The sequence below is a fragment of the Amblyomma maculatum genome, chromosome 3, assembly GCF_055883805.1.
Source record: "Amblyomma maculatum isolate TAMU_Amacu chromosome 3, ASM5588380v1, whole genome shotgun sequence".
NCBI classification, from domain to species: Eukaryota; Metazoa; Arthropoda; class Arachnida; order Ixodida; family Ixodidae; genus Amblyomma; species Amblyomma maculatum.
Genome location: NC_139346.1, coordinates 101,515,221 through 101,532,885, shown reverse-complemented (window position 1 = coordinate 101,532,885; position 17,665 = coordinate 101,515,221). Strand labels below are relative to the sequence as shown.

General features: G+C 45.4%; 1 protein-coding gene across 1 annotated transcript in view; it reads right to left on the bottom strand.

The window, feature by feature from the left end:
- Positions 1-17,665, bottom strand: part of LOC146195435 (putative sodium-dependent multivitamin transporter) — a 115,261-nt gene that overhangs the window by 20,942 nt on the left and 76,654 nt on the right. Inside the window, exons 12-15 of the mRNA XM_084596796.1 lie at positions 17,359-17,540; positions 6,449-6,549; positions 5,366-5,460; positions 2,270-2,342 (exon numbers count right to left, since the gene is read on the bottom strand). Of these exons, the coding sequence (XP_084452922.1) occupies positions 2,270-2,342; positions 5,366-5,460; positions 6,449-6,549; positions 17,359-17,540 (451 nt within the window). The remainder of the gene's footprint in view (positions 1-2,269; positions 2,343-5,365; positions 5,461-6,448; positions 6,550-17,358; positions 17,541-17,665) is intronic.

Below are 17,665 nucleotides of genomic sequence, written 5' to 3'. Positions count from 1 at the left end.
CAAATTTCAGTGTAAAAAAGGCCGGAATAGTAGCATGAAACTAACTTCTGGTTCTGGTTGCATTGGTCTTTGTTTTTTTTCTTGCCTTACATCCCATTTATACGAATCTATCGAAACATCACGTTTCGTATGTAGCCTTCATCATTGAAGCGGTGGCCCTTACTCAACTGGCGATCGCATCGCAAGCCTGACGGCTGCAGGTACCGCTGAATTTGTTCGTCAGTAGGCTTCGCTGCATTCCTCGGGCATGATACCCAGCCATCACTTAGCCCTAGATACCCGCCAGGTATCAGGTGCTGCCCAGGTCACGCCATCGTCGACAGAACCAAAATTATGTGCGCCAAGAAAACGTGCTCCGCAGCGGGGCTCAGCTTGCGGAGGAGCGTGTCCGTGCGGCGCAGTACCCCGCCAGTTTGGTTGCGGCGTTGTGCACGAGGTGGCAGCACAGGAAAACGCAAAAGGCCGATTGTGATATCCCCCTCCCATATGAAAGGAGCGACCCGAGTTGGCAGCTCCTGCCCCTGGCATAGGGTTAACGTGAATTCAAATATCATGGCAGGCTGATTTTCTTATGAGGAGACCATAGCTACTTTTTCACAGCGTAGCTTCGGCCACCCGAAGTCGCGCTTTGGCTGTCCTAGTACTGCTTTCGCAATAATGTCTCGGTGGCGTCACCGATAAGCATGCCTTACTATATTACTTTCGCAGAACAGCATCAACCCTAATTTCGGAAAAGCGCAAAGAATATAGATGCTGAAGAGCCAAACAGTAGTGCGTTTTTACCGCATACATAAGCCAGTTTAAATGCGGCAAATGTGCTACGCACATGACTGCGCTTCGCGACTGCCAAGACTACGCAAGTCAGTTCAGCACTACGGCGTCTCTCATAGCCTGAGTTGCTTTGGGACGTTAAACCCCACAAACCAAACCAAACCAAACCAATTTGTGGAATTTTATGCCAGGCGGGATGTTACACTTTGAAAGTTTTTCACTTGACCACAGATGTGTTACTGTCGATAAAAAGCCACACGTTTTTTGCAAAAACTGCAGAGCTTGTCTTGCTATAGCTGTCAATGAGTTTATTTCTTTGCGTTCGCAATTCTGCAAAGTTTTTCTTGTAGCATAAAGAAATGATGAAAGCATTACCGTTGTTGTAAATCTGGATTACATTTTTTGCAACTGATTGGGAACGTTCTCGTTAGCAGTTGCAGTTACCAGTATTCCTGACAGATGTCTACAGTGTTTGTGCTTTCGCAGACTTATCTTCGAAGGATTTTTCTAGGTAAAAATGTCGCAATTGAAGCTCCTGAAGGCGCATTTTGGTCAGCCTTGACTTAAGCGTTCGATATAATCTATCGTTTTCGGCATGCCTGTCAGATCCGGCGACGTCGACCACGTTAAATAGGCTACGACGGGCTTAAAAAAAACTGCCACCTTTTAGTCTGGTGCACCTAGCGTGTACAATACCGCACCGCGCATGCACACAGGCTGCCCTCGAGGCCGACCGCTGTTAGGTTTTGGAGGACATTTTCGACGAGAGAACTGGTCTCTTGGGGGAACTGGCGAAGTCGCCTACCGAGGCGCGTAAGCTTGTCGTGATCAAGTCAACGATGAGATGTGGTTCCTGCGACTGTTCAAAGAAGTAAAGCATTTGCCGATGGCCGTCAGGATGTCCAGCTCAGCAACTGTTTGGGCGTCCGATACGGACGCCCGATAATTACTGTGTGCGCGTGCTTTGTTGAAAGTGTTTCGTTAAGGGTCTATGTCATTGAAGAAGAGCTAGAGATTACGCAACCATGAGGAACACTTTCCCGGTCGGCGGCAGTTTTAAAATTGCGTCGACTGGTCAGCTAACTCATTGGCCAGTAGTCCCTGACGGACGAGAGCCCTGTTGAGGTAGCAGTTTTAGGGTCGCTAAACCGAGAGCGATTTTACTGGGTATGCGAGGGGAGTGGAGGCATTAACCTCAGCTAATAATCCTGAAAAGCCTATACGCGCCGGTAATGACGTGTTTCCCTTCGCCGGACCCTGTAATTGTTTCCAGAAAGTGGACAAAAGGCTGCTTCTCGGAATATTTACCAGTAAAATGTGCTCGAAAGTGTTGAAACACTTCAACACAGAATGGAGGCTGTAGCCTGTGTGAGGCGACCTTCTCTGATGTTTACCAAGTGGTCTGAGCTGTCCTTCTAATGTCCTCCATTCCCAATCCTTCAACACCCATCCCCTATGAAGGGCTGGGAGGCGGCACTGCTCAGCTGGCATGACTTACAGTTCCAGCGGGCGTTAGTCCACAGGGAGCGAGCGGCGTTAGACGCACTGATCCTCCAGAATAGGAGCTCAACCTAGATTTGTGAGACCCAGGGCTTATAGGACACTGGTCTAGACACCTCCTTAAATAAATAACTAATAAATGTTTAGCACCACCACCCCCCGTTTCTAGAATTCTTCAACTGAAAAGAATGCGGATAAGGGAAACAAAATTTTTGTTACAGAGTTACACCTACTCGAGCAGTGCATTAAAACGCTCACGGCACATTACATATGTATACGTACTGCAGCGAAGTGCTCACGGCTGCATCTAGGTCGCACTGCTTACTGATTGAATCACAGGAACAGTTTTTTCTTTTCCTCTGTGTAGTGAATCCGTTAGCTATCATAGATGCAGAGATACGCTCGAATGCTTTCTAGTGGTATTCTGCAATAATCTCAAATGCTCAGGGTCGTTTTTCACACCACAGGCCGGTATGCTTCTCTGCACGTGAGCAATGCTGGGATGCGAGGCCAGCGCGGTAGACGAGAAATAAGCGAGGAGCTATTTGCGCGTCAGCGACGCGGTGTTGCATCGGATCGCGCTTGTTATGCCCGTCACGCCGTGTTGTTGGAGTATGCACATCGGGTTTCGGCCAACGTAACGTCCGGAGGCCGACGGGTGAGTTACGTGGGGACAAATCGAGTTTTAGTTTTGCTTGAGATATACTTCATTCAATGCATGTTTTTAAGGCACCAGCACTTGTACAAAGGTTAGGAAGTTTTGCCATTCATACGATGTACACATCGTATGAATGGCAAACCTTTGCCTTATCTTTTGTAAAATTGAAGATGTATGGTGTTATGTCGATAGAAACTTTATTACGTCGAAATACTCGACATGCCATACATTCGTTTCCTTCGTGACTTCAGGAAACAAGATATTTTGCTTCGCTTTGCGTTTTCAAATTTGTATGCAACTCTGTTCCAAAGGATGCGTTTTCTTCAACTTCGTCTTCCGAAGCATTGGTAGCGAAGGTTTTGCGACTTGCTTCTTCAAGCTGTTTAAGTGGAATGAAAAAAATAGTCATGCTGGAGCGAATTGGCAGTGATCCATTGCCTGGCGAACGCAATAGGCAGCTGAGGGCATTGCATTCCTTTGTGGTAATTGTAAAGTAAAACCCTTATCACCTACGTTTTGCATCCAATCTGCAATTTTGTACATATAGCAACGGATAAAAGTGGTGCATGGAAATTTAAGGTCAGATGGTAACCTTTACATAAAAGTTATCAAATTTACATGTTATGTCGTTAAGCATTAAAACACCCAGGCCTTGTAGCGCGCAAATATCTGCTTGATCTCATAGAGAAATTACGCTACAGTCACTTGTGACAATAAATATTGGTTCGTCGCCAAAGACGCTGAAGAAGAAAAACCTGTGCGCTGCTGAGTCGTAAAATGACATCGCTATGCCGTAACCGATTTCATGATTGATCTACGATAATATGCGTGAACTAGTGCACTGTAGACCAAATACACCGCTGCTAGCGAGTAATGTATTCGTATATTATGCATAACTAACGGCATAGTTCTGCTAAATGCAGCGTCTTTTAAGCAACCACCTAAGGCTAATGAGCCAGACAAAACGTTTCGAATGGCACCTATCATACGAGGACTACAACATAGCCAAACGTAACTGCTGAACTTTCATTTTTTAGAGGTTGTTAAGGCGAAATCCTTTATTGCTTTATCGTTGTCCTCAGCAAAAGTGTCGCGCTTTTGCGCCAACTCTGATTGATCGAGACGGGATAACGTCATAGAGGTCTCGACCAATCATACTTAGAACACCACCACAGTATGTGCGAATGCGTGAGTTATATTACCATATGATAGTTAATTTTCAATAAATAATGACTGATTAACTAATTAATTGCTGATCACGCATCAACGAAGAATTCAGTTCAGTTAGTTCAGTCGTTCAGTCGTGTCCGACTCTTCGTGACCCTGTAGACCATGTCACCGCTTTCCGGTCTATAGGGTTTTCTTGGCAGGAAATACTGAAATGGGTTGCCATTACCTTCTCCAGTTAATCACATTTTAATATGAAATAAATAATTACTGATTAGTAAAGCTAAATAATAATTAATTTCTGCCTAATGAATATTTAGTAATCAATTACTAATTATTATTTATATTGTTATTTGCCAATTAGTGAATGAATAATTATTACTCACTCAATAGTGACAGTTTCTAAATAATTGCTTAATTACTGACTAATTTCGCGCACTCTGTAAAATCAACTACACAACAGTAAACGTAGAACAACTGCGAAGATACAAGGAGTGCGATCTCGTCGCTGCCAAGCAGGATTTTCTTATAAATGCATTCGCACAATGTGAAAGAGTAGCCGCTCACTTTACTCGTAGCAGCATTCATCGCTACATGCGCAACAGTCGCGTAGCAGAATGCTGCACTCAGGCTTTCGCCTTTCACCACTTTAGTCGGCCAAAGTGTCCTTTAATTTTTTTTCTTTAGTGAAGCCCCGTCGAAAGGTGGTGTATTTGCGAGTGTGTTCGCAAATATGGGGATTTCTCCTCATTTTATTCGCGACTTAAGGCAAGACTCTGTTGAGATGCAAAAAGGCGTCTTAGTACGCGAGTTTACTATAAAATAACCTTAATGAGCAAGGTGACAAAATGATGCCACGCACTTGTGTGCAAAGTGAAAGCACACATAGCTTTTCACCGGCTACACAGGGCGAGAAATAAACGACGAGCATTCCGGGCTAAACCAAGCCATAGAACAGATGCAGAAAGGCAAAAAAGAAAAAAATACCCCACCGCAGCCGATTTTGTATATTAATGTTTATCATCTGATGGTTTCATGAAAAAATTATGGAAATGCCTTTTTATTATTACGCTCCTCTGTCAGAATTATTACGTTCGCTTATAGCAATGAATATCTTGTAGTCTAACCATAAGGTAGCAAAGCTGGATGTGTGACAATAAAATAATGGCAGAAGGTGATTAAATATACACCTTTATGGGACCAGGAATCAGCGTGGCGAAATCATTGCGTCTTGTCAAAACAAGGTTAATGCTGTTCTTGAAGACTTACCTGAAGTTCCAGATGAAGAAATCCACACTTTTTCCAAACGTTCAAAAAAACGTTGCTGGTGAGATGTGAATTGTTTCTTGATGTCTTAGGAGTTCCTGTGTGTAAAAAAATGAAGAGCAGATCAGTTAATTAAACATTGATTACGTGGACTAATCTAGATTCACAGAATTGTACAGAAGTGCGAGCACTAAATATTTTGCAAAACATTCCACACGACGTAGAGACGTTTTTTTTTTTTTTTTCAAATGCATATCTGTAGAGGTTTTAAGGGACCGATGGCATTATTGCTGGAGTTATTCTTCTGGTAGTTCGCCTTGCGTGGCATTACATAAATATTGTTCACCTCTTGAATGTGAAGCTAAGTTATGTGAGCACGTACAATTAAGGTATCTACGCGCACATCGACGCAGAGTATAGCAAGCGACTGCTGTTTTCATACTGTACTTGATATCAGTTTGAAATCCCGCTTCAAACGTTGGCCGGTAACTACTTAAGGAGAGCACCCCTTCCGACCACTATCTGAGTTTTCCATTGGCCAACAGCCAATTTTGTTGGCCCTAAACACACGAGAAAATTATATCCGGCGTATTTAATTTGAGCAAACATTCACGTTCCCAGTAGGTAATTTTGCATCGGTTCTGATAAATTTTTGTGTCCAACCGAGATATTGTTCACTAAATCTACTGACCAGATAATTTTATCGGGCAAGAAAAAGCTATGGTATAAAATCTAGAAGTAAGAAAATATACTTGTTTATACCTTCGACAAAACAAAACTAGGCTAAATCTTTAATGATCCGCAAGGAGAATCACTATTAAGATAAACAATATGTTTATTCGTAGTTCTTCTCAGCAGCCTGTTTCATACATATACTTTTCGCTCTGAGGAAGAATTTAGCGCCTCAAAAATATATTGGGACCAACAAACAGATGTTACATAATTGCTTTTGTTCTCAACCTTTTTATATATGTGAGGCATGTTAAACGAAAATTATAAACATTTACTCGTTCCTTTGGTTTTGTATTATTGCTTGTGGTAAAATTGCTTAACAATGCCGAAAAAGCACGAACCTACGATACTCACTTGTCACGAAACTCAGCACATTGCCGAGCAGGATAGTGAGCAGAGCACCAAGAAAGCAGATCCAGAAGAAAGACAGCTGGTAGAGCGGGAAGACATTTGACCTGCGTATAGTACACCAGAGAACAAATCTCGACCTTACTGACATTGAAAAAGATAAAAGTACAAATGCAGTATTGATGTATTAAAAGGTGTTTTTTTTTCTAAGCTGGATGGATCCATTGCATTTCATATGCTAAAAAACCATAGGGATGCAAATTGAGTAGCTTTATTTTTACGGCTCAGTGCGGCCCCGTGATTGATTTTATTTCACAGCCTGCAATTTTCAAATTCAAAGAATATCTTCTAATTGTATATTAGGTTAGAATATCTGTGCACCTAAATGTTGCCAGCATTATATGTGATAACTTGAAGTATGATTTCTTGGCAGATCAGTTATTATGCCCTTCTTTTTCAGCTTCACACAGAAATTTCACCAGCTCCTAAGAGCGAAATGTTTTTATACCTTAACAAGCAAAATTTTACATACTGCCGAACACGGGAGCAAATATGGCTTCTGGACCGGATCATGTGTCTCTTATCGTCTAACGAATCAAGCGCATAGGGATCGTTGCATTTTCATTACATCGATTAGATACTTGCCGGAGTGCAGTGATTCGAAGGTCTGCGTATTGAAACATTACGGAGATTTTGTGTTTGTTTTTTAAATTATGAACAAAAAATGAACTCAACTTTTGGATACGTCAGGCATAACTGTGAAAATCGTGCATACTAATGCATATTGCTAATATCACCTGATGTAATGAAAGTGAAAAATTTATTCAGTATGCATGGAAGAATAACAAAGCAAATGATTCTCTCCGCGGCCAAATAAATAGAGCGGGAACAACCTAATGGCATATCTGGAAAGTCGCAAAAACATATGTTACAAAATACTCATACAAAACGAGGGGAACATGAAGAGAGACGGGAATGCTCTCGGATGAAATTGCAAAAGGCACATCGCCCCTAAAGGTTTCCTCCAGCATATTTCGTGCAACGATTGATGATTTCACTTCCTTTCATTTTAAAATTACTAATTGTTTCACATTAGAATTGCCTCTATAACCCTCTGAGCACTAGGAAGTTGGCGCTGAATTTGACTTTATATCGTCTCTGGGGACTCATGGTTAGAAGCAAGAAAGCTGTCGACTAAGCAGTTTAACGCAGATTCACGTTAATGTAGGTGCTTTCTAGATAAAAAGAAAGAAGGTAGAATTAAACAGGATCGACAGGGCTATATCTGTGCTGAGTGTATTACCATTGTTTATTGTAAATAAAGCGCATAGCGGGTTGAATTTCTTTAGTGGAATTTCTTGAGCACCTTATAGTTATTGCAAATGAGAACTTCCTTTTCGCAAATAGGTGACCACTTCCAAATGTAGTGTCTTTTCAGTATGCAATATTTTGTCATGTACGAAAATTCAATAATTGTCGCTCTCTTCGATATCTAGGAAGCATTGGCAGTGTTGGTCACTTCATATTGTTGAAGAAATAACCTAAAGCATTGGTAACGATTTACTTTAGAGGTTCCACAACCCCTTGTTCAGTTTAGGAAAAACCAATTATCAGATATTATACGTGATATGTGAAGAATATAGCTTGTACTATGCAGCATGGATTTCAACTCTCTCTTCACATAGTTAAGAATAAATGGGTGAGTTTGAAAGGCTCTATATCAGTAAAAGTGGAACTAACGGGCTAATGTAAATAGAAAAACGCTTCACACAACTACTTTGCCATACCGGATGTGTGTTTTCGGCTTATATGGAACGTAATCGATTCGAACATTTCTATTTGTATAGTTTAGGCGAAGACCAGAAATAATTAGTTTGGCTCATTGCAGGAAGCTTTGTTTTATTGGCGGCTCTTTATTGAAATGCATATTTTATGGAATCTTATTATTGACACATACCTTAAAGAACAATGAACAACATATGCAAAATGAATTTTGTACTGTGAAATACAGAATAAGATGGGACGTTAACTCACTCACCACATGCAGCCTTCTATTTCTTGTTCTGCCTTTCACATAATTACTGCATGAATCATGGTTTCTAAAATGAGAAACCTACTTTATGCGATTTCTAATGTTCATTTTGAAATGTGGATTGGTGGAGGTCAATCTGAGGTTCCCTGTACCCATCTCGCCCTTGAGTATCGCAGCAGAACATTGACTACCTCGATGACGGAGCCGACTTCATTGCACCTACCTCCGCCCGTCACCTGCACAGGTGCGCTTCGTCAACGGGACCCCACTACTTTCAGTGGAAGCAGCGATGACGACGTCGACGATTGGGTGACCAGTTACGAACGGGTCAGCCGTCACAATAACTGGGACGACAATCGTAAGCTCAATAATGTCATCTTTTACTTGAGCGGCGTCGCTAATCTGTGGTTTCGAAACCACGAGTCGGACTTTACCACCTGGGCGAATTTCAAGACCAAATTTTCTAATGGTTTTGGCCGCCCCGCCGTCCGAAAACTACGCGCGAAACAGCGTCTTCGGTCGCGACTGCAGCAGCCCGGTGAAACATTCACCAGTTACATTGAGGGCATTGTTGATCTGTGTCGTCGCGTTGACCTGACCATGACCGAGGCCGTTAAGATACGTCATGTGCTCACAGGAATTGATGACGGCGCTTTCAACATGCTCATAGCGAAAGGCCTCACTACGGTCAAGGAAATCTACGACCTCTGTCAAAGCTACGACGAGCTCCGGAAGGAGCGTGTTTTGATTCGGCAGCCTTATGCATCACTCGCTGGACTAGCCGCGGAGAGCGAGTCATCTAGCCTCTCTGAAGGCATTTTTGTACGCTAGGAGGTCGCGCGACAACTCTCCCTGCAGCCATATGTTAAAGAGACTTCAGCAACTGGCCTTGTTCCGGAGCTTCACCGTGCAATCCATCAGCATGTGTCTGAAGTCGTCCCTAATCTTGTTCCCCAATCAGCTCCGGTCGCACCCTCAATGCCGTTCCCCACGCCCACAATTTCACCGTCCGGCGTTGCGCCACTGAACTACGCTCCAGCATTCGCGCCGGCTCCTCCTCAAGTATTGCGTCGCACGTATGCCGAGGTCACTTCAAGTCCACCTCCTGAGCCAGCATATGCCTATGCTTCGCCCCCTATGCGGTCGGCACCAACAGCTTTTGCTCCCCCCTGGCTTCAGACACGATCTCCATGGCGCACTTCAGACAACAGGCCTATTTGCTACCACTGCGGCATCCCTGGGCACACTACACGCTCCTGCCGGTGCCGAATAAATATGGCCTTTGCTGCACGGCCAGCGCCACCTTATTTGGCCCCCCAGTTCCCAGTCCCATCGGGTCCTCCAACAGCATCCCCTGATCCTCCGGACGTTCTCCCTCGTCGTTCGCCATCACTACGTCGCCGCGCCATTTCGCCAATGCGCCGACGACCCGCTACCCAGCCGGAAAACTAACCGCCGCAGTTCGCGAGGCACGAACTGCGTATTCGACAGAATTTCAAAGTCCTCGTCTTAATCCTGCAAATGTTATTCCTCTCATCGTTGAAGGTGTTCATACTCTTGAGCTCGTCGACACCGGTGCCGCTGTATCAGTTCTCAGCCAAAAACTCTGCCGCTCCATCCGAAAGGTGACTACGCCCCTCGAGGGACTATCGCTTCGTATACCGCATCCGCTCAAAGTATACAGCCGACAGCTATCTGCACTGCTCGCGTCGTCATTGCTGCAGCCTTGTACATCATCGAATTCGTCGTTCTCCCCACATGTTTTCATGACGTCATTCTCGGCTGGGATTTCCTGTCCCAGCATCATGCTATCATTGACTGCGCCAGTCCCCAAGTAGAGCTCATTGAATCAAGTGATGCACCGTCTGATGCCCTGCTCCACGAGCCGAGCCGCGTCCTCGTTTTGCGGCCAAACTCCTCGTAGCTCATGACACAACTATCCCACCCGTTAGCGCTGTTCTGGTTCCCCTCACTGCCTCTTTTACTACCGCCGCGACAGTCCTCTTTGTGCCCTCTAACGTTGTCTGCCGCCGCCGCCACTTACCGCTGCCGTTTGCCGTCCTTGACATGAACAACGGCGCTAGCACACTTCTGGTAGCCAATCTTCTTGCGTCTCCCACTATGTTGATCGAAGGGGAGTGTCTTGGCCGCATCGAGCCCGTGGACCTTCTGTTCGGCTTTGATGATGAGTCATTCCCTGTTTGCCAAGTTGACGCCTTGACCCCAACTCGTGTGGCTTCCGATCCGCTACAGCGGGACCTTTTTGACCATTCTGTGGACAGCCCTCTAGAGCCGCGCCACCGCGAACAACTTCTTGACCTTCTACACCAATTCCGCTCCTCCTTCGACATCCCGCAATCTTCCTTGGGTCGCACGACGACCGTTTTCCACCTCATCGACACTGGCGCTCATCCACCTCTCCATCAGCGGCCATATCGTGTGTCCCCGACTGAGCGCCGTGTTATTGCCCAACAAGTCGATGACATGCTGCAACGCGTAGTAATTAGAGAATCCTGTAGCCCATGGTCTTCTCCTGTGGTCCTAGTTGAAAAGAAGGATGGCTCCATACGATTTTGTGTCGATTATCGCCGCCTCAACAAAATTACTCGTCGTGATATGTACCCCACATCTCCACTAAGTGAAATGTGGATTTAATAGATGGTTTGAACGTCTATAGCGCTGCCAGTATTTCGGGCACAGCAGGGTTAAATTGCCAGCCGCAGGGCGCACCTTCAGCGCGAGTACACTTTGTTTATACGTTTTTGTTTATTCGGATGCTTTGAAGGCCCGCTGGGGGCATAGCAGGCGGAGATAAGTCAGTACACAATTCTTTGTAAAACAAAATCGAAGAAACAAGAACATTGTTAATGCTGAGTATCATGCACTGACAACACGTCCAGAGACGTCATAATTTTTTTTTTTTGCATGAGTGCCACAGCGAGTGCAGTGTGAGGAGTTTTTCTTAAATCCGCCTTTTATAGGTTGCCGCCTATGCACGGGCGCCCCTTTCCTCGTTCAAAAGCGTAGCTGCACATGCGCAGTTCTTCAGCTCTGTGATCGGATCAAAGAATGATTAAATCGTGCCAGTTAATTACAATAAAACACAATTAGGGAAAAAGAGGACGAAGATGAGCAAGGAAAATCATAAATTAAGCAGGTATGCGGTGTCGTCGCCTCGGCGACGTTGCCATGGTGAACCCAAGGAGGGTGAACCCCGCTGCCGCAGCAAATATAGTGAAACAGGTCAGAGGTTGTGAGTCGGGGGAAGGCGGTGCTGAGGCTGTTTGCGCCGACGCCGACAGATGGTGCTGCCGCAGCCTTCACCTAGCACGCGCGTGCTCGCTCGTAGCAGCTCAACCGTTACAGGTGATCAGGCAGGTATGCTCTTGAATCTATTTGAGCTTGCTGATACAAAACATATTTACGGTAGAAAGGCAAATAGTTTCTGACCTGTTGTGAAGCTAAAATGTTGTGTGTGAGGTGCTGCTGACGTTTGAATACGTTCGCTACATCTCATATATAGGCACGGGAATAATCTTTCTCAGACGGACTTCTGCGGGCTTTGTACTGTCCTGCTCAGCAATACAGGTTTTGATCTGTTGAGCCTTGCTCCGTTTTTACGTTTCGTCCTTCGAAAAGAAAGGGCAGACGCGTGTATAAGCACGCAAGCAGTGGCCACCTTCATTCTAATATCTTCGTTGTGTACACTGCACCCAACAGCACTGAAATCAAATTTTGCTCCGCAAGCGTTGCCACGCCACAGATGCTGTTGGTACATAGTTCTCCAATGCTGAAACGTTCTGTGAATAAATTTTCTATCGCACCGATGACGCATTATAAAAATGTTTTGAGAAATTTGTTCATTCCCGCCCCGGCCGCAGTTTTTGTGTACTCGTATGGGAAATGGCTGGTACGCTGCTGCCTCATCTGGATGCACGATGAGAATGTTCTAAAGAGGGACAGTTAAGTTTCCTAACGACCTTCTGTCCACGTATACTGCCAAATAATTAATAATTATTGAATCACTTTTCGACCCCCAAACACGCGGGTTGGAGGCTTGCTGTTCCTACATTAATGAGAGAAGATTCAGCTTCATCTAATTTTTAATTAGAACAATTAAAGCTTATTAATAGGCTTCGAGGTCATAGTTTTGCCCTTGTCACTCACATTGAGCAGTGTGTTTATTGCTTCTGAAGGGTTGTCGGCGCCGACCGTATAAGTAATGCTTCAGTTCAGTTCAGTTCAGTCGTTCAGTCGTGTCCGACTCTTCGTGACCCTATGGACCATATCACGCCACGCTTTCCGGTCTCTCGCTATCTTCCTAAAATCACATAACTTCATCTGCAGCGCCTCGAGGATGCCATCAAACAATCGCGTTCGCTGCCTACCCCTTCTCCGGTGACCCTCAACCTTTCCCAACATCAAATCTGTCTCAAACTACTTCTCTCTTCTCGTCAGATGACCTAAGTAGCTCAGCCTTAACTTTAGAATTTGGCCCTCCAATGAGCAGTCAGGGTTTATGCTCGACAATATCGACTGATTTGATCTTCTGGCCGTCCAAGGAACTCTCAAAAGTTTCCGCCAGCACCACAATTCAAACGCATCAATTCTTCGGCGGTCAGCCTTCTTCACAGTCCAACTCTCGCATCCATACATCACAACTGTAAAGACTATAGCACAGGTTATACGGATCTTGGTTGGCAGACTAATGTTTCTGCTCTTTACTAGGCAGGTCAAGGCTAGCCATCGCTCTCTTTCCCAGAAGCAGGCGTCTCCTAATTTCATGGCTGCAGTCTTTTTCCGGGGTAATCTTGGAGCCCAAAAAGAGAAAATCTGTCACAGATTCACCAGTAACATGTGGGACGCCTTCCAACCTAGGGGGCTCATCTTCCGGCGCCATATCATTAATGCTATTGTGAGTGGCCATAGGGTTTTCTTGGCAGGAAATACTGGGGTGGGTTGCCATTACCTTCCCCAGTGAATCACATTTTGTGAGAACTCTCTGCCGTGACCTGTCTATCTTGGGTGGCCCTACACAGCAGAGCTCACGACTTTATCGAGTTTAGCAACCCGTCCGCCATGACAAGGCAGTTATTCATGAAGGGGGAATAATGCTTCAAGCAAGGTTATAAAATGATAGGCAGTTTCATGCGTATACAGTCGTGAGGAACCTCTCTAGAGAGGAAGCGAATATTCACTGAACTTCCGGACTTCCGGATGATTCCAAACAAGTGCTTCGTAGGGTCTGCGCTCAAACGCGAAATCGCAACGTATTAAATTAATTACCAGTGTGGTAGCGCAACATACGAAAGGAGTGCGCGTATATAGAGCTGCAAATTGCACCGTAACCCTCTGGAATAAACAGGTGCCGTTTGCGAAAACTAAATAATAAAATACTACGTAAGTAATCATCAACCGCCAGGAAGTGCGCGTACAATGTAGACGTAGGACGTAGTACGTAGTACCGCAGGACATAGTACCAATTACTTCGGAAACCCTAAATATAACGATAAGTCTAGAGCGTCACAATCACGGATCCGCCGGCTGCAGTGCCCGGTACTACAGCAAGGGCCAAAACAATCATTCCTCTAGCAAGGTTTGCTTATTTAGTTTTTTGTGGATTGCAGAGTGAAAAAACATGAAATCAAAACACATGTCCCGAGAGGTCAACGAAGGAACGCGCCCGGACGATCTTTTTGTAAACAGCGCCCAACAAGATCGCCACGGCATTAAGAAGGCCTTCTTCAGTCGACGCGGTGCCGCGTGGTAAACTTCGCATACAATCAATATGGCACTGTTAGCGATTGCATTCTGTCTTTATTATCGTGAGTCGCAACTCTTTCGACCTCCTAACTCTGTTCGGACAGCTCTGCGGCGCTCGCGTATAGAATGACAGGCACCGTGCCTTATGCAAGACCCTTCAAGCCTGTGAATTCCAGGCGATTTTGACTTGCTCTCTTTTTCCGGTGCTGACTGAGAGCAGTTTTTGTGTGTGGCGTTGAAGTGACCGTGAGCGTGAGGGCGGCGGTGTGAGAACGACGGGTGGGCTCTGTACAGCCGCCGTAATCACGCGGCTACAATAAAAAAGTGATAAGGTCCTGATGGGTCACAATTCCCTCTTAATCCATCCTTCACAGAACAGCTACCTTAATCTTTGAATTAGAGAACGCCCTCGACAGTGCATTTACTCCAAGGCAGAGCGCGGTCAAGGGCTGCCAGCGGAAAGGGAAAGGCGCCGCCGCGCGGACGCCCGAGATTTCTGCACTACCTGCTTCATGCGGTCCGCTGGCGCGGGCCTTCTTTCGGCACACTACCGTTAAAATAGTACACTATATTAACTAAACGCCATGGAGGTAAGGTATGGCAGCCACCTTCTTTCGCTGCGTCGCCACACCAACATCACCCTGCCCTTTTTTGCTCTTCCTCGACCGTGTGGCTGCCATACCTTACCTCCATGGCGTTTCGCACCGACTCAAGAAACTGGCGGCAAGGTACGACGTTGACGTTGTATTTACAGCGAGAAACAAGATAGGAGGCTTGTGCGCCAGAGTTAGAAAGGGGCTCGACAGTGTAGCTCGTGGTAGTTTTCGTTGCGCAGTGTCACATAAGAAAAAGTTCACCACCTGCAGAAAGAATGTGGTCTACCACGTTCCGCTGAATTGTGGCCGGTGCTACTACGGGCAGACAGGCAGATGTCTAAATGTGCGCCTGACGGAACACTCTAATTCTCTGGGAGGGAAGGCGAGTTCCAATCATGCGCTACATGTGCAATCCCGAGAGTGTAAGTCGAAGCATGACCCGTCCCTTTGTGCGCCTGATTTCAATAATACGGGTGCAGTTTACAGCAATGGTAATCAACTCTGCAGAGAGTTGGTTGAAGCATTTTACATTGCTAAAGCCGAGGACAAGTGTGTGGCTAAGGCGTCTGTTAGCCTTCATTGTAAGGAATTTGATCTATTAGAAAAGTCGTTAGTTATGCCTTGACTTTGAATTGGCTTCTTCATCTTCTTCCCAATTTCCTGCCAATCCACCAGTTGGGTTGTGCGCGTGCTTTTCGGAAGGAGTCTTCATTGTTTTCTTCTGATAATAAACATTCACTTGTTAGTCCAGCCTTGTCCTGTCCTCTTCTTTCCTGTGTCTCGCCCTTTGGCTGGTTAGGTATGTCCCAAATTATTTGGTTTCGTTTATGTGGTTTACCGTCTCCGTAGTGGAGGGATCTGGAAATTTCGACCACTTGGGGTTCTTTAGCGTGTTCTGAAATCGGACGCCCCGCCGGGGTGGTGCAGTGGTAAGACGCCCGACTACTGTGCCGGAGTTCCCGGGTTCGAACCCGACCGCGGCGGCTGCGTTTCGATGGAGGCGAAACGAAGAGGCGTCGTGTGCTGTGCGATGTCAGCGCACGTTAAAGATCCCCAGGTGGTCGAAATTACTCCGTAGCCCTCCACTACGGCTCCTCTTTCTCTCTTTACACTTTCATTCCCACCCTCCTCCCTTCCCCTACGGCGCGGTTCGGGTGTCCACAGAGCAAGTGTGACAGTTACTGCGCCTTTCCCTTCCTGTGAACCAATTTAATTTTTTAAATCGGACAACACACGGACGCCTTGAATTTCGCCTCCATCAAAAAGCTGTCCACGCAGCCAGGATTCCATCCCGCATTCATGAACACTTAGATAGAGTCCAGAAACCAATGTGTCAGCTCTGCGAGGAGTAGTTATCAAGCATGACTTCGAACTGATGAAAGGTTCGTACATTATCTTATATAATAGATTAGAAACCTACCATTTATGTATGTTTTTTTTTTTTCACAGTGACTTCTCGCAGAAAGTGATACTAGTGGTTGTTAACTATTGATTATCATATTATTTGCGAACCAGTGTGTAGTTCGCTTGAGGTTGCTGTAATATTATTGCACTAGCGTTCATGAGATGGTTAAGCAACAGTTTCGAAATGACTCTAACTACATTGTTAGGAGCTGATGACAAGACCGTAGGCACTAAAAGCGAAGAGAGAAATTTTTCCTCTGAAATCAACTTTTTATTAGGCTGACTTGCGCCCGAAAAAGAACTAAACAACTCAGTGCGGCGATAGCAACAAAGGTGCTCTCTGTTCAATGAGCTGACAATTCCCGTCGCATTCGTCAACGCTGAATTGAATTGCGGCGAAGAAGCATCTAGATAAAGCCAAACACGGTGACTAGCATTACCTCGAGCATTGCAGAAACACATGCGAGTGGCCGAAATCTTCGAGACGCATCTCGGTGAATCTTGCACGCCAACGAAAATGATAAATTTGCTTCGCGCGACAACGCGCATATACAGAGTAAAAGATTCATCCCTGCGCTAGATTCAGGAAGATGAGGCCGCGTGCCGGGGATTTACGAAAAAAAAAAAAGGTTAAAATGGTTCGCAGCATTATTATATGCGCTATCGTGCGTAATTTTAAATACATAAGGAGGTGCATTGGCTGTCCGTGTTGAACTGCAAAATTACTGAGCTCCAAGAGCGAAGACTTGATCTTTATTTTAGTATTGGAGGTAAGTTTCGCAGCATTCTTGAAGGAACATGCTTGCAGCATAGATTGGAATAAAAAGTTCTTTACACAATTTCATTCTAAAGCGTCAGATTTAAGTTCATGTTCGTTCTGTACATCAGATGCAGTTACCGAGACCCTAACATGCAGCTCAAAAGGCTTACAGACAAGTCCTTGAGCATCTTCATGCAAGGCACAAAGTTTGCGATTACTGTGCTACGTCTTCTATATATGCTTTCTTTCTTTCGAGCGATGACTTCATGTAGAAGTGCCTTGACAGCTCCTGATATCTCATTATAACTCGGGATTAATACAAATGCAGTGTTCTATATATTTTGCTTATGAAAGCACTAACCTTTCTACCGAAGTTGGCGAGAGGATACTGGAAATGTTGCTGGTATTATCAGTACGTGCAGACTGTGGGCAACGGTCGAGTGTTCCATAAAGCACTGGCGATGGTGCAAAGCCGGAGATACTCCTGCCTAGCGCGTGCCACAGTTGGAGAGCGCACACCAGCAGGCTCGCCCATGCTGCACCCTGCAATGCAAATAAGTACTTTTGAAAGGGCGCACTCGGACTATTATTATGTATTTATTTCTGATTAACGCAGCTCTATTCGACGCAGTGGTATACTTAAAGGGGAGTGTAAGCGACTACAGCTC